This window comes from Narcine bancroftii, chromosome 12 (assembly GCF_036971445.1).
Source record: "Narcine bancroftii isolate sNarBan1 chromosome 12, sNarBan1.hap1, whole genome shotgun sequence".
NCBI lineage: Eukaryota > Metazoa > Chordata > Chondrichthyes > Torpediniformes > Narcinidae > Narcine > Narcine bancroftii.
In genome coordinates, this window is record NC_091480.1 from 73,923,705 (window position 1) to 73,943,154 (window position 19,450).

General features: G+C 40.2%; 1 protein-coding gene across 3 annotated transcripts in view; it reads left to right on the forward strand.

Annotated features, from left to right (window-relative positions):
- Window positions 1-19,450, forward strand: part of LOC138747544 (oxysterol-binding protein-related protein 6-like) — an 82,517-nt gene that overhangs the window by 42,692 nt on the left and 20,375 nt on the right. For all 3 annotated transcript variants that reach the window (XM_069906856.1, XM_069906853.1, XM_069906855.1), the window contains 4 exons: window positions 1,740-1,847; window positions 2,791-2,916; window positions 4,462-4,558; window positions 9,513-9,766. In XM_069906856.1, the coding sequence (XP_069762957.1) occupies window positions 1,740-1,847; window positions 2,791-2,916; window positions 4,462-4,558; window positions 9,513-9,766 (585 nt within the window). The remainder of the gene's footprint in view (window positions 1-1,739; window positions 1,848-2,790; window positions 2,917-4,461; window positions 4,559-9,512; window positions 9,767-19,450) is intronic.

A 19,450-nucleotide genomic window follows, 5' to 3' on the forward strand; every position in this document is an offset into this window, starting at 1 on the left:
TCCATCTGGGCTTCCTCTAACCAGATGACATTAACGTTGACTTTTCCTGTTTCTTTTGGCTTCTCCACTCCCATCTTTCCCCATGTCTCCTTTTCTCTAACTGTCCATCTCGCTTTTTTCACAGAGCCAAAAACAACCTCGCCTCCAACAAACCCTCCCCCTCAAACAATTCTCGCCTTTCTTCTCTCATGTCCTTGTATCCATATCCAATTAACACTTTTTATCTGTTGGTCTGTACTCCCCCCACCCCACCCTGTCCATTCTACTCTTCCTCCCAGCCTTTTAATTCCAGTGCCTGCCTGCTTTTCACTCATGCTTTGAGGAAGGGCTTGGGCCCGAAACGTCAGCTACATATCTTTACCTTCTATAACTGCTGTGGGGCTGCTGAGTTAAACCAGCATCTGTGCTTTTCCTGACCTGTCACTCCTTTGTTCTAGTTGCCATTAACACCACACAGATAGGAAGGGTTTTGAAGGATGCAAACTGGCACAGAGAATGGGTCTAGCCTTGAATACCACCTTGGTCAGGCCGAAGGACCTGTCCCTGCCACTTGCCCATCGCAATTGTCCCAACTCTGCTCTGAGCAAGTTGATCACAATCTGGGTGATCAGGCACGCCATCATCTCTGGTGAATGAGGGGAAGTGCCTCCTGACTTCCCAGTAACTTGTCATGAAAACCATGTTCGCTCATTCTCACATGTACCAAGATGCAATGCTAGAGGTTACTTTACAAGCAGATCATCTCATACATAGTACAGCAGGCATGGCACAGTACAGAGCAGCAGAGAGAGATAAGTTGGTAAGGAGCAAAGGCAATGTAATTTTACCATTTGGGGGTTCAGTCAGGAGTCTGATAACAGTGGGAAGGAACCTCTCCTTGAACCTGGTGGCGAGTGATTTCACACGTGAGATTTCTTCCTGATGGGAGGGTGGGGGATGGTTAAGAGTGGCCATGTCGAATGAATCCACAGGGACCATTCCATCTGTGTCTCCCTTGTCCTCCCCTCCCTTCCTTGGCACCTACCCCTGTGACCTCAGGAGATGCTCCACCTGCGCCCACACCTCCTCCTTCACCACCATTCAGGGCCCCAAACAGCCCTTACAAGTGAAGCAACAATTCACTTATGAATCTGCAGGGGTTATCGACTGCATCCGGTGCTCCCTTTGTGGTCTTCTCTACATTGGAAAGACTGGGCGCAGACTGGGAGACAGCAGTCATTGATGGAGTCGATGGAAAGAAAGGAGTTCTGTCTGATGGCCTGAGCTACATTCACAACCCTCTGCATCTTCCTGCAGTCTTGTAGAAACCTGAAATGTTTGAATTGGGCATCCCCATTAAGGTGCAATGACCTGTAAAAAGACGGTGGGTACTGGTAGATAGAGCTAACCCTTTGGGCATTTTTAACCTTTCATACTCCGGACTGGGACCATGGGTAAACTACAGTATGAACACCGGAATGAACCAGCTGGTGGTTGGGTATAAAACCAGTCCCGGAAAATGGGGACACGGAGTCCAAAGGGTTAACTAACTTCTGAAAAGCAGAGTGCATAGGTTATTACACTGTTTATTCTTGGGATGTGATATCTTTGGATATTTGTAATATCAGATTAATGAGCAGATCAGAATCCCCTCGCCATACTTGCTGGAGTTGAGATTTGCTGAATCTGTTTTGAATCCTGACTTGAATCAAAATTCTCATGTAACCAATTTTAAAAATTAACCTTGTGGCTGTCGCCAGGTCATGTCCCAGAATGCTGATCTCCGGAACCGTCTGCACAGAATCCAGTGTCTCTCTAGCTTTGCAGAGATTGTAACTAACCCATCGACTCCTGTCAAAATCGAGGAGGTAAGTCGGAATTCTTAAACCAACCACGAGGTCTCTGCATTCTGTTTTATTTTGACATTGTGACCCCTGGTTCTGGAGGCCAGATAGGTGAAATACAGTTAAATCCCTGGTATCCGGCACCTTTGAGGATTAGTAGATGCCAGATAAGTGTATTTTCTGCTTGCTTGAGACTTGTTCTTACAATACCTAACTAATACACCTGCATTAAGAATAAACAGTTAAAAGACAAAAATACTACAGGTGCTCCTCAACGTACAATGGGGAAATGTTACAATAAACCCATCATAAGGGGAAAAATAGTAAGTTGAAAAAGAATACTGCACCTACCGACCATCATAGCCTAACCTACCTTAAATATGCACAGACCACTTACCATAGCTTACAGTTGGGCAAATTTATCTCAAACAAAGCCTATTTTAAAATTAAATATTTGATAACTTTATTCCACACTGAAAAAAAATTAATCGTAATACAGCGAAAAATTATAAGTCGGGCCATCGTAACAGCAAAGCTAATATTTATTTGTTTACATGTGCACATTGTGTACAGTTTTTGTTTGGACTACCAATAAGTGGTAATTCTGCCTCGCCCGCGGGAAAAAGAATCTCAGGGTTGTAGGTGATATCATGTATGTACCCGGACAATAAATCTGAAATTTGAAAAAGATGCTGGAAAACTGGAGCAATGCACAAAATGTTGGAGGAGCTCAGTGGATCAGGCAGCCTGGTTGATGTTTCGGGCCGACCCGTTGAGTTCCTCTAGCTTTCTGTCTGATCCTTTGGAGGTATTGCATAATGTTGGCTTTCCACTCAATGACACCCGAGATCCTTTGAAACTCTCCAACTGCAATCTGGTGACATTTGGTCAAGCGGAGATTAGTCGGTGGGCAAGTTGCTCACTGTATACTTAATTGATGGTTGTTTTCTTTACAATGCACTTTCAGACAACACGTAGCACGGCGCTGACCAACCAGTTGTCCTTGGAGAGCAACGTTTCACTGTCTGAGTCGCATGTTGAATACTTTGACGCTGAAGATGTGATGCTCTCAGCTTGCTCTTCGTATAATGAGGTAACTGTTGGGATCTTGTTTGGGTGCTTGCCAGGGATTAGAGGAAAAATTTCTGCCTAGTTCTGTGGCCGAATGACCAGTTGTGAGCCAAGACCATCGTGGATTTGATCCTCATCCGTGATGACATTAGCCTGCCTGATCCTCATCCGTGATGACGTTAGCCTGTCTTAAAGGCCAGGAAGTGGAGGGCGGGTGATATTTCCAAGAAATATGCAGGACCAATTTTGCAGGCTGACAACTTTCCATCTGTCCAGAGCCAAGGATAACAAGGTGTGTGGAGATTGTGGAAGAACATAGAAAGAATGGGCAAGATTTGGGTTCCTTAATCTAAAGAATGGAAATGACAGATCCAAAAGATGTGTGTTCATGGCAAGGGTTTGGCTGCTGGGGAAGGTGGGAGGTGTTATTAATTCAAGCTGTTGGGAAGGTTTCTTGGTGGCTGTAGTTGCCTGATTGAAAGATGGAATGATTTTTTTTTGTCATGTTGAAATTCTTTGGACCTTGTGGTGAGAGTGGGAAGTAGAATTAAGCTGGCTTCTGGAAGCTCTGTTATGTTATTTTCACCACACATGGGACAGGGAGGTTGCCAGAAAGACGGGAATTTGTTGTCTTGTACAGACTGAGGAGGTGTTTAAAATTCATCGATAGGTTTGAAGATGCAAGCAGGCCATAGTGTGCAGGTCTCCTTCCTGAGGGTGTGTTTTACGCCAATCCAATGGTTTCATGGCCAATACTGAGAGTTCTAATTTATTGTGCTGCTTGAGATCTGCTGAGATCTGATCAACTCCCTCCGGTCTCTCGCAGTAACTGCATATTATGTTCCACTGTGGTATTTTGTCATTGTTCACACCCTGACTCGCACATCACAGAAGTTCTTTGAGAACTGAGGGAGGAGACCTGGCTAAATTTCCTCTCCAAAATCCTTCACCCTTGCTAGAATAGGTGTTTGACCTCTTCCTCCAATGCGGGGCTGATGGCTGTGGCCTTTGGCTGCGGGGCTATCATGGCCCAACCTTGCCCTATCTGGACGCAGCGCCAGCGTCGTAGGCATCGCTGGGCAGTTTCTGTGATGTGGAAGCCTGGTCTTTCCCAGCACATGGTTACCTAGGACTCCCCAAATGCAGCCTGGTTGCCCTTGGCCAATACTTTAAACTGAATCTTAACTGTGGTTCTTGTATAATATGACATTTGAACATTCTGTTGACAAGGATGGTTAATAGCCTTAAACATTTGTACCTTAAATAGCAAAAGAAAACCAGCAGCACTGGTCTGCTTGGATCTTTGCACTGTGGAAACATGCACATTAGTTGACAGTGTCATGGTATGCTGTCAGATAGGTAGGGGGCCCATTCAATCCATCCTCTCTATGCTGTAGGAATGTGACGATCGATCTTTAACCTGAAACTGCCTGATTTGTGGAGTTTTTAATCTTTTTCTGTTTTGTGTTGCATGAAGATTTGTGGTTGTCACAGTTAGACATCAGATAACTATAAACACTTCTGAATGTTTACCACCAAACATTAAGGCTCCTTTCTCTGTTGGTAGATGTCAGACGATGATGACTCCACCACCAGTGAGATAACCAACAGCAACTCTGAGGAGAATCTGGACCATGTGGATACAGCCTTGCACGAACTAACAGGTATATTCAGGAAAAGGACCAAGTCCCCATTGCACGAAGAATTTTTGCAGTTTAAAAGATATATAACTAATGTTTCAGGCTTGCACTCTTCATCATGGTACCTTGATTTCCATACCTTGGTTATGTATCTTGACTGTATAAGGTTGGACCTGCTGAACTTTTAAGCCACTACACTAAACCCAGTATTTGGTCTGTGGCCTGTAGGCATTCAAATGGTCTTCCAGATAAAATATGATATGAGGGTAGTATCCCAGCTGTATCCACCTTGCCTGTTCGCCTGAGGTCCTCCCCCTGGCCCTTCCTCCCTCCCCCACCACCAATCTGGCCTTTTTATTCACACACCCGCCCTTTTTTTTGCTGTACTTGACGAAGGGCCCAGGTCCGAAACGTTGGATATCCTTCACTTCCTACAGACGCTGCATGATCTGCTGAGTTTCTCCAGCACATTTTGTGCATTACATAACAGAAATGGTGCAGGGTTACAGAGAGGGATCTATTGGAACAGAGCAAAGGCAACGTTATTTTTGTACAGTAAGGTTCGTTCAGGCATCTGATATCTTTTGCTTTTGTTTTAGCTTTCTCATCCTCTAGTGGGTAGGGGAGGGGGTGAAATGGGTGGTTGGAGGTTGAGAATGGAAAATCCACCATGGCTCTAACAAGAAAAAGTTGCTGCAGAAATTCACCAGGTCAGGCTCTGATGGGAAACCTTTGCTCTTCTGCTCCACCTGGTGGTTGGGTTGAGACTCACAATCTACTCCCAGATGGTTTTCCAAGGGTGTCAATTGTGCCCCATAATAAGTCACTTCTACATTTCCTTGTAACCAAGTTTTGGTTAGTTGGTGGAAATAAACTTAAATTAAAGTAAATGAAGTTTAAATCCTCAACGCTCTTGACTCCAACCCAGCCACTTCCCCGCCTTTCTACCTTGCACTTGCTATAATCTTAATTCATCATGTCCAAAATCCTTCCAAGTACTCCGTGTTCACCTGTCCTCATCTTGTTGGGCACAGTAAATGCTAAGCTCCTTCATTTCTGTTCCCCACTCTTCGCATCACTGCAAACCTACCTTGGTGACCTCGTGTTTAGTTACCTTTTCACAATGTATACTTTTCACTGAATGGTTCCTGTGTCAAGATTAAAGCTGCTGTAAATATAGTTTGCTATTTTACTAATGATTATTTTTATATATGTACAGCATATAAATCGTTTGTAAATATGTGTACTACAGTATCTCAATATACAGCGCCCTTCATAAGATTTGGGACAATTTTTTTTGCCTATATTTGCCCCTGTGCTCCAGTTTTAATCAAACAATTCACATGTGAATAAAGTCCACATTCCAGATTGTATTCAAGGGGATTTGTGTACATTTTGGTTTGACCATGTAGAAATTGCAGCACTTTTTATACAGCGTACCCCTCATTTCAGGGCACCATAATATTTGGGGCATTGCAATAGTATTTATATTAAAGTAGTCATATTTAGTAATTTGTTGCACATCCCTTGCATCCAAAAACTGCTTGACGGCTGTGATTCATGGACATCACCAGGTGCTGAGTATCTTCTCTGCTGATGCCGTGCCAGGCCTCCACTGCAGCCATCTTCAGCTCCTGCTTGTTTCAGGGGCTTGTCCCCTTAAATTTTCACTTCAAGCATATGGAAGGCATGCTCCATTGGATTTAGATTGACTTGGCTATTCAAGAATTTTCCAGTTTTGGCCTTTGAAAAACTGCTTGAGCAGTATGTCCGGAATCATTGTCCTGCTGTACGATTAAGTTTTCCTCCAATGAGTTTGGAGGCATTTGCCCGAACCTGAGCAGATGAGATGTTTCTATACACCCCAGAATTCATTTTGCTACTGCCATCAGCAGTTACATCATCAATGAAGATGAGTGCGTCAGTACCTGGGGCAGTCGTACATGGCCAGGCCTAAACACCCCCGCCATGATGAGGTGGTCTGCTTTGGATCTTGGGCAGTTCCTTTACGACACCACACTTTGCTCTTGCCATCACTCTCATACAAGTTGATCTTGGTCTCATCTGTCCACAAGACCTTTTTCTAGAATTCTGCAGACTCTTAAATACTTGTTTGAAAATTGTAATCTGGCCATCTTGTTTCTGTGGCCATCTAGTGGTTTACATCTTGTCGTGCAGCCTCTGTATTTCTGGTCATGAAGTCTTCTGCAGACAAGAGTGTCTCTGATCAGTCGGACAGGTGTTTGGGGATTTTTCTTCATTATGATGAGAATTCTTCTGTCATCACCAGTGGAGATCTTCCTTGGAATACCAGCCGTTACTGAGCTCACCAGTACGTGCTTTCTTCTTAATGATGTTCCAAACAGTTGATTTTGGTAAGTTTGGGCAATATCTTACTGTTTTATTCTTGTCTTTCAGCATCATTATGGCTTCTATGACTTTCGTTGGCACAACTCTGGTCCTCATGTTGAAAAATGGCAAGTACAGACTCCAAAGGTGATCAAAAGCTAAGGAGCAGGCCCAGCTCTCTTGTACCTGCACCAATGAACCAATTAAACAGACCTGAGTATTCACAAACACCCGTGAACCCAAATGTGCCAAACAACTGAAATGAATAAAAGTGCTGTAATTTCTACATGGTTGAACCAAAATGTACACAAGTAACCTTGAATAAAATCTAGAATGTGCACTTTAATCACATATGTGAATTATTTGATTACAAATTTAAAACAGTGGACCACGGAGGTAAATAAAGGGAAAAAGTGGTCTTTGTCCTAATAATTATGGAAGTCTCTATGTGTTATCACGTTTTTACACTGAGGTCCGAGGAGCACCATTAGTCCAGTTGTACTTTACAATTGTCTGATAATAATATACTTCCACTTGATAGCTAGGGGCTATGCTTTCCCTAAACCTGTCCACATTTATTGTCAATAAATTTTATACTTAAATGTTCTGAGATGACTGATCTGTAGAGTTATGTGCCAGAGTTGGTCATTTCTTAAATTGCTCATTTTGAAATTTTTCACTCAGAAATGCAAATCTTTGTCACTTGTTTTTGGAGGTGAGTTAACAGGTTAGATCCAACTGAAAGATTTGTTAGGGAAGATGTTATTTCTCTTGGATTTTTCATCAAGAATCATAGAAAAATGCAGCACAGAACCTTTACGACCCACATGCACCACGGCAACCAGTGGACGTGGTCTTGAAGAGGAGAGTTGGCCAACGGGTCTGGAGGGAGGAGAAACATCACCCAATACGATGGTGAATCCTTGGAATTGTAGCCAAGAAGGCTGGAAAGTCTCAGTCTCTATATTCTGGACACAAATGCTTTAATTTTATTTTGGATATTAGGTGAAATTGGGCATAAGGGTTTAATGCTGGAATGTAGCATTGAGGTGAACAATCAATGATGGTGAATACAGAGCAGATGCAAAGAAGGGAATAGCCTGCTCCTGTTCCTACATTTTATGGGCAAGTGGGACTTGTCCATGTGGACGATTTGGACTGAAGGTCCTGTTTCTGTATAAACACAATGCTGGAGAAACTCAGCAGGTCAAAGGTAAAGATACATAACCAACGTTTTGGGCTTTAGCTCTTCATCAAGGTGGGGGAAAAATGTTAGCAGGGGAACATTCAAAAAGGTACGGGGGAGGAGAGTGGTTTCAAAGGCAGGAGGTACTAGGTGGAGAAGGGAGGGAGGGCACAGCAGCAGTCGGGGAGGAGGGGTAGCTGAGTGAATAAAGAGGAAAGGGGGATGGAGAGCTGAGGAAAAGAAGATGGGGAAGGGAGGTTTGCAGAAACCAGAGAAGTTTTTTTATAAATTTGAGTTTAAGCATACAGCACAGTAACTGGCTATTTCAGCCCACGACTCTGTGCTGACCAATTCACACAGCATTAACCTACACCCCCACCCCCACCCCCCCCCCCCCCCCCCCGGTACGTTTTGAACACTGGGAGGAAACCGGAGCCCCTGCATAAAATCTATGCAGACCAGGGGAAAACGTACAAACTTCTTACAGACAGCGCGGGATTTGAATTCCAGTCCAGTCCTGATCACTGGTGCTATGAAGGAGCTGCACTAACAGCTACACCAACAGTGCCATCCTGATGTTAATGCCATCTGGCTGGAGAGCACCCAGACAGAAAAATCAGGTGTTGTTCCTCCAATTCCATGGTGTATAACCTAATATATCCTCATTTCAAAGTCTCCTCTTCCAAATCCATGAGCTATGATATTCCGAATTTCAATCTCTTTAATCCAGAAAGGCCAACTCTGACTGCTGCTTTATGTAGCTTTAATTCGTCAATAAAACGGATAAATATTTTGCATAACTTCGTATTAAGACTTCATAACGATGAATAACAAAGCATTTACTGTATAATGATAGAGATACAAAACATACGTAAAGAAGCTCAAACTTTAAAGAGTTAAATAACGATATTTAAAGGTTCTGACCTTGGTTTAGAAGATGTTTAGACTTTGAACCGCAACATCTAGAGCATTGGCAAATCAGAACCACTGCACCTGTGGCCAATTTTCCTGCATGTGTGAGCAAGATGTAAGCTCACTGGAGAGAACCTTTGACAGCAGCCTGATTATATTGAGCCAGTAACATTCCAAGGTGCTTCACCAGAAAGGACATTGGGGTCAGTTTAATGCAAGGTCATAGGGAGAGATTGGGGCAGGTGAACAAAGTGGGCTCAGCAAGGTCAATTCTGAGGAGCTCCTTCAAGAAGGAAAGAGGTGTTGGGAGAGAATTCCCTGGCTGGGTGTCTTGCAGCTGGAGACCAGAATTAGGGGAGCATCATCTCCTTAGAGGTATATTTGAGGTGGAGAAGATCAAAACTAGAGACTGGATTCTATTGGAACAATTTCTCTATTTTTATATTTATTTGAGCTGGGGGGGGGGGGGAGAGAAGGGCGATGAAATGTAGTTCAAGAACCTCTTTTTTTTAAATCACATTTCTTTCCAAGTTGAAGAAGTTCCAAGCTGCAGTCATGATGATGGAGTTCAAAGGAGGACATCTCTCCCAGCTCCTGGCCCAAACCTGAGCAATGTCAGCCTTTGGAATATCCTGAAGAACAACATTGGCAAGGACCTGTCCAAGGTTTCCATGCCAGTACAGCTGAACGAGCCCTTGAACACTCTGCAGAGACTCTGTGAGGAGCTGGAGTTCACAGAGTTGCTGGACGTGGCAAACCGCACCTTGGATCCATTTGAGCGCATGGTGAGTTTGTCAGTCTGCTCAATGCTCCTGTCCAGCCGTGTGGGTGCTTCCTGCTCTTTACATGTGAGGAGCTCCCGTTCCTTTCTTTAGACGTGTCTATTTATTTCAAAGAACATGGTATCAATAATAAACTCGTGCATTAGAACCACAGCTATGTGTCAGAATGCACTACAGTGGTTGTAGACCAATTGGGATGTTTTACAGGGGACAAGAAAGGTGCTATAGAAATGCAAGTCATCCCAATGTCTGGACTGATGCTCTGAAGAACCATGTCCAGATGCCTCAAAGGCAGCCGAGGAACTTAAATTTGGTTGGTTAAACTGTTGTTAAAAAGTTGTCAACCATAAAATCACCATCATATTTCCCTTAAATACAACACCTGGTATAGACGACACTTTCCTTATTCTAATATATCCTAATTTCAAAGTCTCATCCTCCAAAAGTATGATCTACGTTATTCCGAATTTCGATCTCTTTAATCCAATAAATCCAACTCTGTGACTGCTGCTTTATGTAGCTTTAATTTGTTTATAAAACTGATAAAAATTTTGCATAACTTCATATTAAGACTTTCATAATGATGAATAACAAAGCATTTACCGTACAATGATAGAGATGCAAAACGTATATAAAGAAGCTCGTACTTTAAAGAGATAAATAACGGTATTTAAAGAGACAAAAAAGTATTTAAAACTATAAAATTCAAAGAAAGATTTCTCGTGCTGACGCTTCCTTTACATTTTGTAGAATGAAAGAGCAAGCCAATAGTCTGGGCGGATATTGCGACATATATCTTAGTCACTATGGTAACACTGCAAAAAAATAGCTCTCTTGAAGAGGTAGGCATAGAATTAACTAAGAGTTTAAAAAAACACTAGGTTTTAACCTTTATATTCCAGCCCCTAATTATTATAATCGACATTAATGTCTAATATATAATAATTACTATTACAGATACACAAAGTAATTATAGTCAGTATAAGATTAGAAATCAAAACTTTCACCTTCTTGTAAAAGACAGAATTTAGTAATAGGTCTATTTAAGTAACCAGTCTTAGTTTTAATCGGCACTTGCTGAACGAAACCTTTCTTGCCTGGAACTGTATCCATGATGTTCCCCAGTAACCAAGAATTTCTTGGTGAAGAATCGTCCATGATAATTACAATATCTCCATATACAAAATTGCATTTAGCTTTTGACCATTTTTGTCATTCTTGTAATAATGAAAGATATTCTTTAATCATCTTTTCCAAAATAAATCTGCAAATGGGGGTTCATTAGGTGAAACTCTGTCTTGTGGTAAATCTCCCACTTGTTGTTGTCCAGGTTTAGCAATTGCATATCGACACCACATTTTGATATCATTCTTTTGATCAATGTTGAATATGGCAATATTCCTGGTGCAGTTCTGACAACACATGATTACGACCACCATGACCTGTTTTTTCATCTACATGTCAATCAATTCAGAAATATGAAATTTCTTTGCTAATATAATAGGATGTTTCACTTCTGGCATTATTGTTTTTCCAATCTTCCTCCTACTCTCAATGCATCATTTACAAGAATAGGATTTAGCTTGTAAACACAACTTGTTTTTGTAACATTCAGGTTCTTCTTCAATTTTGATATCTCGTTATCAAATGCCTTTTTCTGGCAAAAACAAATTATCTCTAATTTGGCATTCGCCAACTCATCAACTGTTAGGTAACAGCTCTTTTGAGTCTTCAGATTCTCTTTCTTGATACAATTTAAAAGCATAGTTTTTAACCTTAGAATCCATGCTACAGCCTTTTTCAAATGAAACCATGAAGAGTGATAGCAAATTAATTGAGTGATTGGATCATTTTAATTAGATATTTGAATAGTATTTACATTAGTGTTTTAGATTTCTGGATCCTCCATTGAAATTTCTTTGAACTCTTCCGGATTTTGAGGCCATTCTTCTTGAGATCGCAAAAGAAATTGAGGGCCGGACACCCATGTGTGGCTCTTTTCAGAAAAGATTGAACTTTTGATCCTTGTGAAGCTATATCAGCTGGATTATCCACTGTTTTAACATATCTCCATTGACTAACTTGCAAAGCCTTCTTGATTTTATTAACTCTATTAGTCACAAAGGTATGAAACCTTGTAGTTTTGTTATTAATGTACTTGAGCACTGATGTACTATCAATCCAAAACATAGAGTCTGCTAACCCCATCTGTAATTCCCTTCTTAACACAGTGTCCATTTTGCTCGCCGCTACTATGGTATGGTGACTGCCTTTAATGGAGCCACTCTTGGTTATTTTGTAGTACTGACGGTACCAAACCCACCTTCGCTCACATCAGCAAGGTGGTGTAACTGAGCAAATTAGGCAATTCCCAAGTCTGGTGGTTTAAAACATCTGTTGACTTCAAAATTTTCTAACATTTTAAGACTCAATCCAATTTATCCAATCTTGTGTGATGGAATCTGGTATAGTTTCATCCCATCCAAATTTCCTTCTGCACAATTTGTGCAGAATTTTCTTGGCTATTAATACTACTGGTGCCAATATTCCCAAAAGATCGTATGTCGAGCTTATGATCGAAAGAATACATCTTCTTGTTAAAGGTCGTTCTTTCAAAACAATTTTGAATTCGAAAACGGATTGAACACACCATTGCACCCCTAGAATTCTTTTGACAGGTAGAACGTCACAATTCAAATTAAGATGTTTTATCTCCTTTGCTCTTTCTGCCTCAGAAATAACAGCCAACACATCTCGACTGTTGCTAATCCATTTGTAAGGAAGAAACCTCCTTTATTACAGATCTCCTTTAACTCATGATAAAAATCTATTGCTTCTTTTTCTGAAACCACCAAAGTAAGACAATCATCAACATAGAAATTATTTCTGATGATGCTCATAATCTTGAGAACTAAATCCTCTTCATATCTTCAGCACGTTTCCTGAAAGAAAATTTGTACAACTCGGTGACTAAGTTGCTCCAAATGGATGAACTGTCATTCTGTATTCAATCATATCTTTACTGTAATCTCCATTAGGCCACCATATCAATCGTAAAAAAATCACAATCTTCTGATGGTTCTTTTACTTGATGAAAAATCACTTTAATATCTGCAGCAATTACAATAGGGTCTTTACAAAATCTTATCAGAACACCTATTAAAGTACTGGTTAAGTCTGAACCTTGTAGAAGTTGAAAATTCAATGAAACTCCTTGAAATGATGCTCCACAATCAAATACTACACATAGTTTCTCCTTTTGTGGATGTACAACTCCATGATGAGGTAAATACCATTTTTTACCTTTTTTCACATAACCCTTGGTTATCAGATCCAACATGACATTGGTATATTCCAAATGAAAGGAAGAATTTCTCTAGAATTTTCTCTTCAAATTCAGCATACACTGTTCTGCAATTATTTTATTATCTGGCATACAAATTTATCTTTCCTTCAAAGGTAATGCTATACAGTATTGAGCATCAACATGTTTGACAGAATTTGAAACTAAATCCAGAACCGCCTTTGAAGGTTCTTGAATATCTTTGAGACATTCAGGAAAATCAATTTTAAACTGTTGTTCGCACAGATTATTAAGTTTCACAACTGAAATTCTGTTGACGTTCACATTCAACGTCTTCTGATCATCATTGATTTTTCCTCCTAATGGTCGGTTAATCGTCCATCAAAGCAACGTTCTGGGCATAAGGTCCATCATTTTGACTCCTTATTACTTCTAGAGGTTCGAGAGGTTTTGGTACATCTAATCTAATTAACATCTCAATCTTGGGTAAGCAAACATCTTTTAGATGATCCCACTGTTTGATATCATCCTGATATAGAATATTCTCCTTATTCACAGGCATAGTTTTGTGAGTAGATTCACTTGGAAGATCGCAAAATTCATTGCTATTTAATCCAGCAATCTGTAAACCTGAAACTATATTTCATTGCTCATTTCATCATTCATTGTCTTCAATAAGATCTGTGATTTTTTTTCCATGAAGATTTTTTATTCATTAATTCAACAGTACAAAATGATGTGGTACTTCCTGGATCAAGAAATGCGTAGGTCTTCAGTACGAAGCTCCCCATTTTAGTTTTAACCTGCACATGAACTATTGAGAGCTTTGTCACCAACCCCAGTGAGACTGTTTGTCTTTAGTCATGGATTCAGATTGTTTGACTTCCTCCTCAACTTTACTTCGTTAAGTATGCAGTAACTTGGGATGTTTTAAACTGCATATATCACAACTGAGTTTCTTATTACAAATTTTACTTGTGTCCTTTACACAAGCAGCCAAAACATAATCCATTCTTCTTTAAAAAGGTTAATTTTTCATCATGTGACTTTTTCTCCAATCATGAACATCTTTCTAAAGCATGCTTATCTTTGCAATACAAACAGCTTTCCTGAACAATCTGATCTTCCTTTTCCATTGTTTCCTTGTTCTTTCTTATGCTTGTTTCTGACACAGCAGTAACGAAGGTACTTCCCTTTGGTGTTTGTTGAGACAATAACTTAGACTTCTTTAAATCTTTAGGAACTATTGAAGTATCCTTAATATTTCCAAATGCTGCTATGGTGTAAACATGCACATGCCATTCCAAAAATTGTACAACATCCTTATAAGTGGCATCCCTTCTGGGAAGCATCTTAAGCTCTGCAGCTTTGGTTCTCCATTAATCCTTCAATTTATAAGGCAATTTGACTTCTTATCCATCTTGGGTTCTTCATACTGCAACCTGGTTTCTCCTGGTTCCTGGGAACTGTAAACAAATTTTGTATCTTGTGTGATCCTTTTAAGAGAATTGCTGTTGGCTGAATTGCCTTTGTGATTCTGCTCACAAGCTTTGTTATCTGTGTTTAGAATAACATTTTCTGGGGCTTCCTGCCAATTCTGCTACTAGCAATGGCTTATCTTTTCAAGGTCACAGGTGTCTGGCCAGACTTTGGCTCAATTTCAAACTGCGCAATTCAGACAGGTTCTTATGTTTCTGGAGTATTCCATTATTACAGCGTAGGTGCCTCTTGCTTCAAATTAAGTTATTATGGCTTTTAGACAAATTTTATGAGCCTTTCTTCCAAACAAAATTCACAATTAAATTTTTCTTTGAATCAAAATATAGATGACACTTTCCTTATTCTAATATCCTAATTTCAAAGTATCATTTTACAAAAGCATGAGCTACGATATTCCTTACCTATAATTTTCTCTAGGACTTCACCTAATTCCGCCCAGAGGGGCTTCACCTTGGTACATGTCCAGGTCGCCTGCACAAAAGATCCTGTCTCAATGCCGCATCTAAAACACTGATCCGACAGCTCCAGCTCCAGCTTGGACCTGTTAATCCTTTGAGGTGTGAGTTATACCTAGTGCAGGAAATTATACCTTGCACCAACCTATACCCTACTTTGATTACCGCCATCATGCTGGTCCAGCACAGGTCGGACCAGCACCACTCATCAATCGTTATTCCTAGTCTGACTCCCTCCTTTGTCTTGATTTATGAAGACCTCATTTGGAGCAGGGAATACATTGCAGAAATGAATTTCTGGGTGTTCCCCTTTGGAATCAAGGTCTCGATGTCACTGCACTTTGGTAGGGCCATAGTTGGACCCAATTTGTCCTGCAGAAAAGATCTTATCTGAAGGTAACAGTGGAATGTATTATTTGATAAATCATACTTGTGCCTAAGCTGCTCAAATGACATCAGTTGTCCCTGCTTGTAACAGTCCCCTATGTATCTGACACCATTCCCACGCCAGGTGTCCAGGATCTTGCTACCCTTTGTCAAAGGTATTAACCGGTTTGGAGTCAGAGGCGTTTTTGAGGACAGTCCCAGTTTTGTTCCTAAATATCAATTAATATCATTCCAAATACAAATAATTTGCTTTAATATGGGGCTGTCTGTTTTCCCAGATAGTAATTTGGCATCCCATTAGTAAATAAGGTCCTCTGCTACCCTCTCACCCACCAAGTGCAGACCAATGTGTACCCAGGATGGCATCTCTCCCCTCCCAAAGAATGAGGAGGTGTACCTCGATTGGGCTGCCCAATAGTATTTTTAAAGTCTGGCATCCGTAATCTGGGCAGACTATAATCTCAAGTCAATTTTTTCATAGAGACCCTGGTTTCCTTCCAATTCCATAGGAATGTTCTTAACGTGAGAGCAGGATTTGAAAGAAACCGTTGGGTAATGCCACAGGAAAGGTCTGAAAAATATACTGGAGTCTTGGCAGCACATTAATTTTCACGCAGTTGACCATGCCCACCAGTGTTATGGGCAGGGACATCCACCACTTTAAGTCCTCCTCGATCTTCCTCAGCAAAGGGGTATAATTTAAGTTGTACAAGTTATTTAGGTCGTTGTCTATTTTGACTCCAAGGTACTTAATCTCATTTAGCAGCCACTTTAGATAACTGCTTTCTTTTTACATTGACTATAATCCCCTCCCGTAAGTGGCATGATCTCACTCATGTCCCAATTAATCTTGTACCCGGAGACCTCCCCATCGTCTTCCAGAGTAGAGCGCAGCTTGGGCAATGAACTTACTAGGTCTGTCAAATATATCAATACATCATCAGCAAATAAACTGATTTTGTGTTCTTCCTGGCCCACTTGAAACCCCTTAATGTCTCGATCCTGACGAATGGCCTCGACCAACTGCTCCATTGCCGGTACGAACATTGCTGGAGATAGTGGGCGTCCTTGCCTGCTTGATCTTTTGAGTGGGAAAGCTGAAGAAATTTGCCCATTGGTCACAACTTTTGCCTTGGGTGCATGATATAGCACCAATTAATAAAAGTTGGCCCTCGTCCTATTTTCTCCAGAACTTTAAATAAAAGTCCCACTTTAATCAATCAAATTGCTTTTCTGCATCGGGAGCCACGGTGAGACCCTTCTCATTTCTAGTTTGTGCCAGGTGCATTATGTTTAGTTGTCTGCCCATGTTATCCACCATCTGTCTTTTTTGTACATAGCCCACTTGATCTTTGGTGAAGCATTTGCCAGAACTAATTAACAATCTACTTGCTAGGACTTTGGCTTTTATCTTATAGTCCGTGTCTAATAGTGAAATGGTCTATAAGAGGATGGCTTTAATGGGTCCTTAGCTTTTTTTTCAAAATCATCGTAATGGATACTGTTGAAAAAGATTCTTGGAGTCTATGAGTCTCCATTGCCTGAAATATCACCTCCATATATAGAGGAATCAACAGATCTTAGAATTCTTTGTAGAACTTGGTTGGAAGCCCATCCTCCCCCAGATACTTATTGATTTGCAACGAGTTCAAAGCATTCACTATTTCTTCTGTGAAGGGACAGTCCAGGCCTTCCTTCCTTTAAGTAGGCTTTCAGTTGATGATATGCAAACATTGTACCATGAGTTATTCCATATTTGTACTTCTACTGTTGAAATGTTAATAAATTATTTCCCAAAAAACAATTTTCTATTCTTTTGATTCTTTTTCTCTCACATTCTCTAAAGAAAAGGTTGTCTATTGCAAAAGAGATTAGTGGATTTTGCGTCAATAATAATGTTGGTATTTGGTAGTTCGTTTTTTTTCCTTTCAAAGTGGATCTTCCATGTATTAAATAAATGATGCAATACTGGTGAGCTTTTATATTGCACCAACTTTTCATCTCACTTATAAAGTATATGTTCACTTATAAAGTAAAATAGGGGGTACCTTCTCCCCTATTTTATCTAGTTCTATCTTAGTCCAGTCTGGTTTTTCCCTTGTCTGGTAAAAAAAATCTGATAAATACCTTAATTGTGCAGCTCTATAATAATTTCTAAAGTTTGATAACTGCAAATCACCTTGGTTATATCTCTGTTAATTTATCTAACGCTACCCTCGGTTTCCTCCCTTTCCACATGAATTCCCTTATATTTCTCTTTAGTTCACTAAAAGAAAATTCTGTTAAGGGAATTGGTAACATTTGAAATAAGTATTGTATCCTTGGGAAGACGTTCATTTTAATGCAGTTTACCCTCCCTATCAACGTTAGCGGTAATTCTTTCCAATGTTCTAAGTCTTCCTGCAATTTCTTTATGAGTGGCTGATAATTTAGTTTGTACGAGTGGCTTGTTATTATCTAACCTGATCCCTAGGTATTGGATTGCTTGTGCTCGCCATTTAAATGGTGATTCTTTTTTAAATTTGGTATAATCTGCATTACTCATTGGCATCACTTCACTTTTCTTTGCGTTGATGTTGTACCCCGATATTTCTCCATATTCCTTCAGTTTCGAATGTAATTCTTTTATTGATACTCTGGTTCTGTTAGGTATACTATGATGTCATCTGCAAATAAGCTGAGTTTATACTCCTTCTCCTTTATTTTTATCCCTTTTATTTTATTTTCTATTCTTGTCAGTTCTGCCAGAGGTTCTATTGCTAAGGCGAACAATGAGGGGGAAAATGGACATCACTGTCTAGTTGACCTACTTAATTTAAATTGATTCGATACATATCCATTTACTGCTACCTTCGCCAATGGTCCATTATACAATGCTTTAATCCAATTTATTTATTTTTCTGGTAGATTGAACTTCTGGAAGACTTTAAATAAGTAGTTTCACTCTACACTGTCAAAGGCTTTTTCTGCGTGAAAGCAACAGCCAGTGTTGGTTTCTTATTTCCTTGAACTGCATGAATTAGATTAATAAGTTTACAGACATTATCCGCTGTTCGTCTTTTCTTAATAAATCCAGTTTGATCTTGTTTTACTATTTTTGGTACACAATCGGCCAATCTGTTTGCTAATAATTTCACTATTATCTTCTAATCTGAGTTAAGTAGAGATATTGGTCTATATCAGGGGTGTCAAACTCAAATTCACAGAGGGCCAAAATTAAAAACTTGGACTAAGTCGTGGGCCAAACTAAATATTTATTGAAAATTTTCAACAACATCTGCATGTTTTCTCTTCTTTCAACATATGTAATGTTAAACTTTTTCTTATTAAAATAAATGTTTAATAATAGTTTTGGTTAAACTCTTTCCAGAAGAAGCATTAACAAATGAGAAATAAAATATTCAATAAATAATATTTCTCTATAGCCTTTAAGCTCCTTTTAAATGTATTTTTTTCACAAGCCAACAAGTCAAAAAAATAACAACTTGCTTCAATGAAAATCCAATCTTTCAACTATGAACAGTCCAAAGTTAACCAAAGAAAATATTAATCCAAGCTGAGCTTGCTACACTGTGATTTACTCTGATGCACCTGGGTCTAAACCAGATACTTGGCATCTCTTCTTAGATGCAAATTCATCAAACTCTGGGGTCAGAGTTTGCCTCCCACCTGTCTTGAAAGGTCCTGTTTTCTGTCTTTCGTTTGGCCATTTTTCGTAAGGGGTTTATTACATGTGAGTTAGGCGACAGGTCGCAGATACAAATGAAAGTAAACAGAGGAGGTGGGGGCGATTAGCGGGCTGACGGGCCGGCGCCAATGCATTTGCAAAGCATTCTGGGATTTGTAGTATTAGCTGTGCATGCACTATACTGGTGCGGCGGCCAGCGGGCCAGCTCTAATACATATTTGATATGATCTTGCGGCCCAAATATAATTATATCACGGGCCAAATTTGGCCCGCGGGCCTGAGTTTGACATGTGTGGTCTATATGATGCTGGTGTTATTGGGTCCTTCCCCATCTTTGGTATTACTGTAATTAT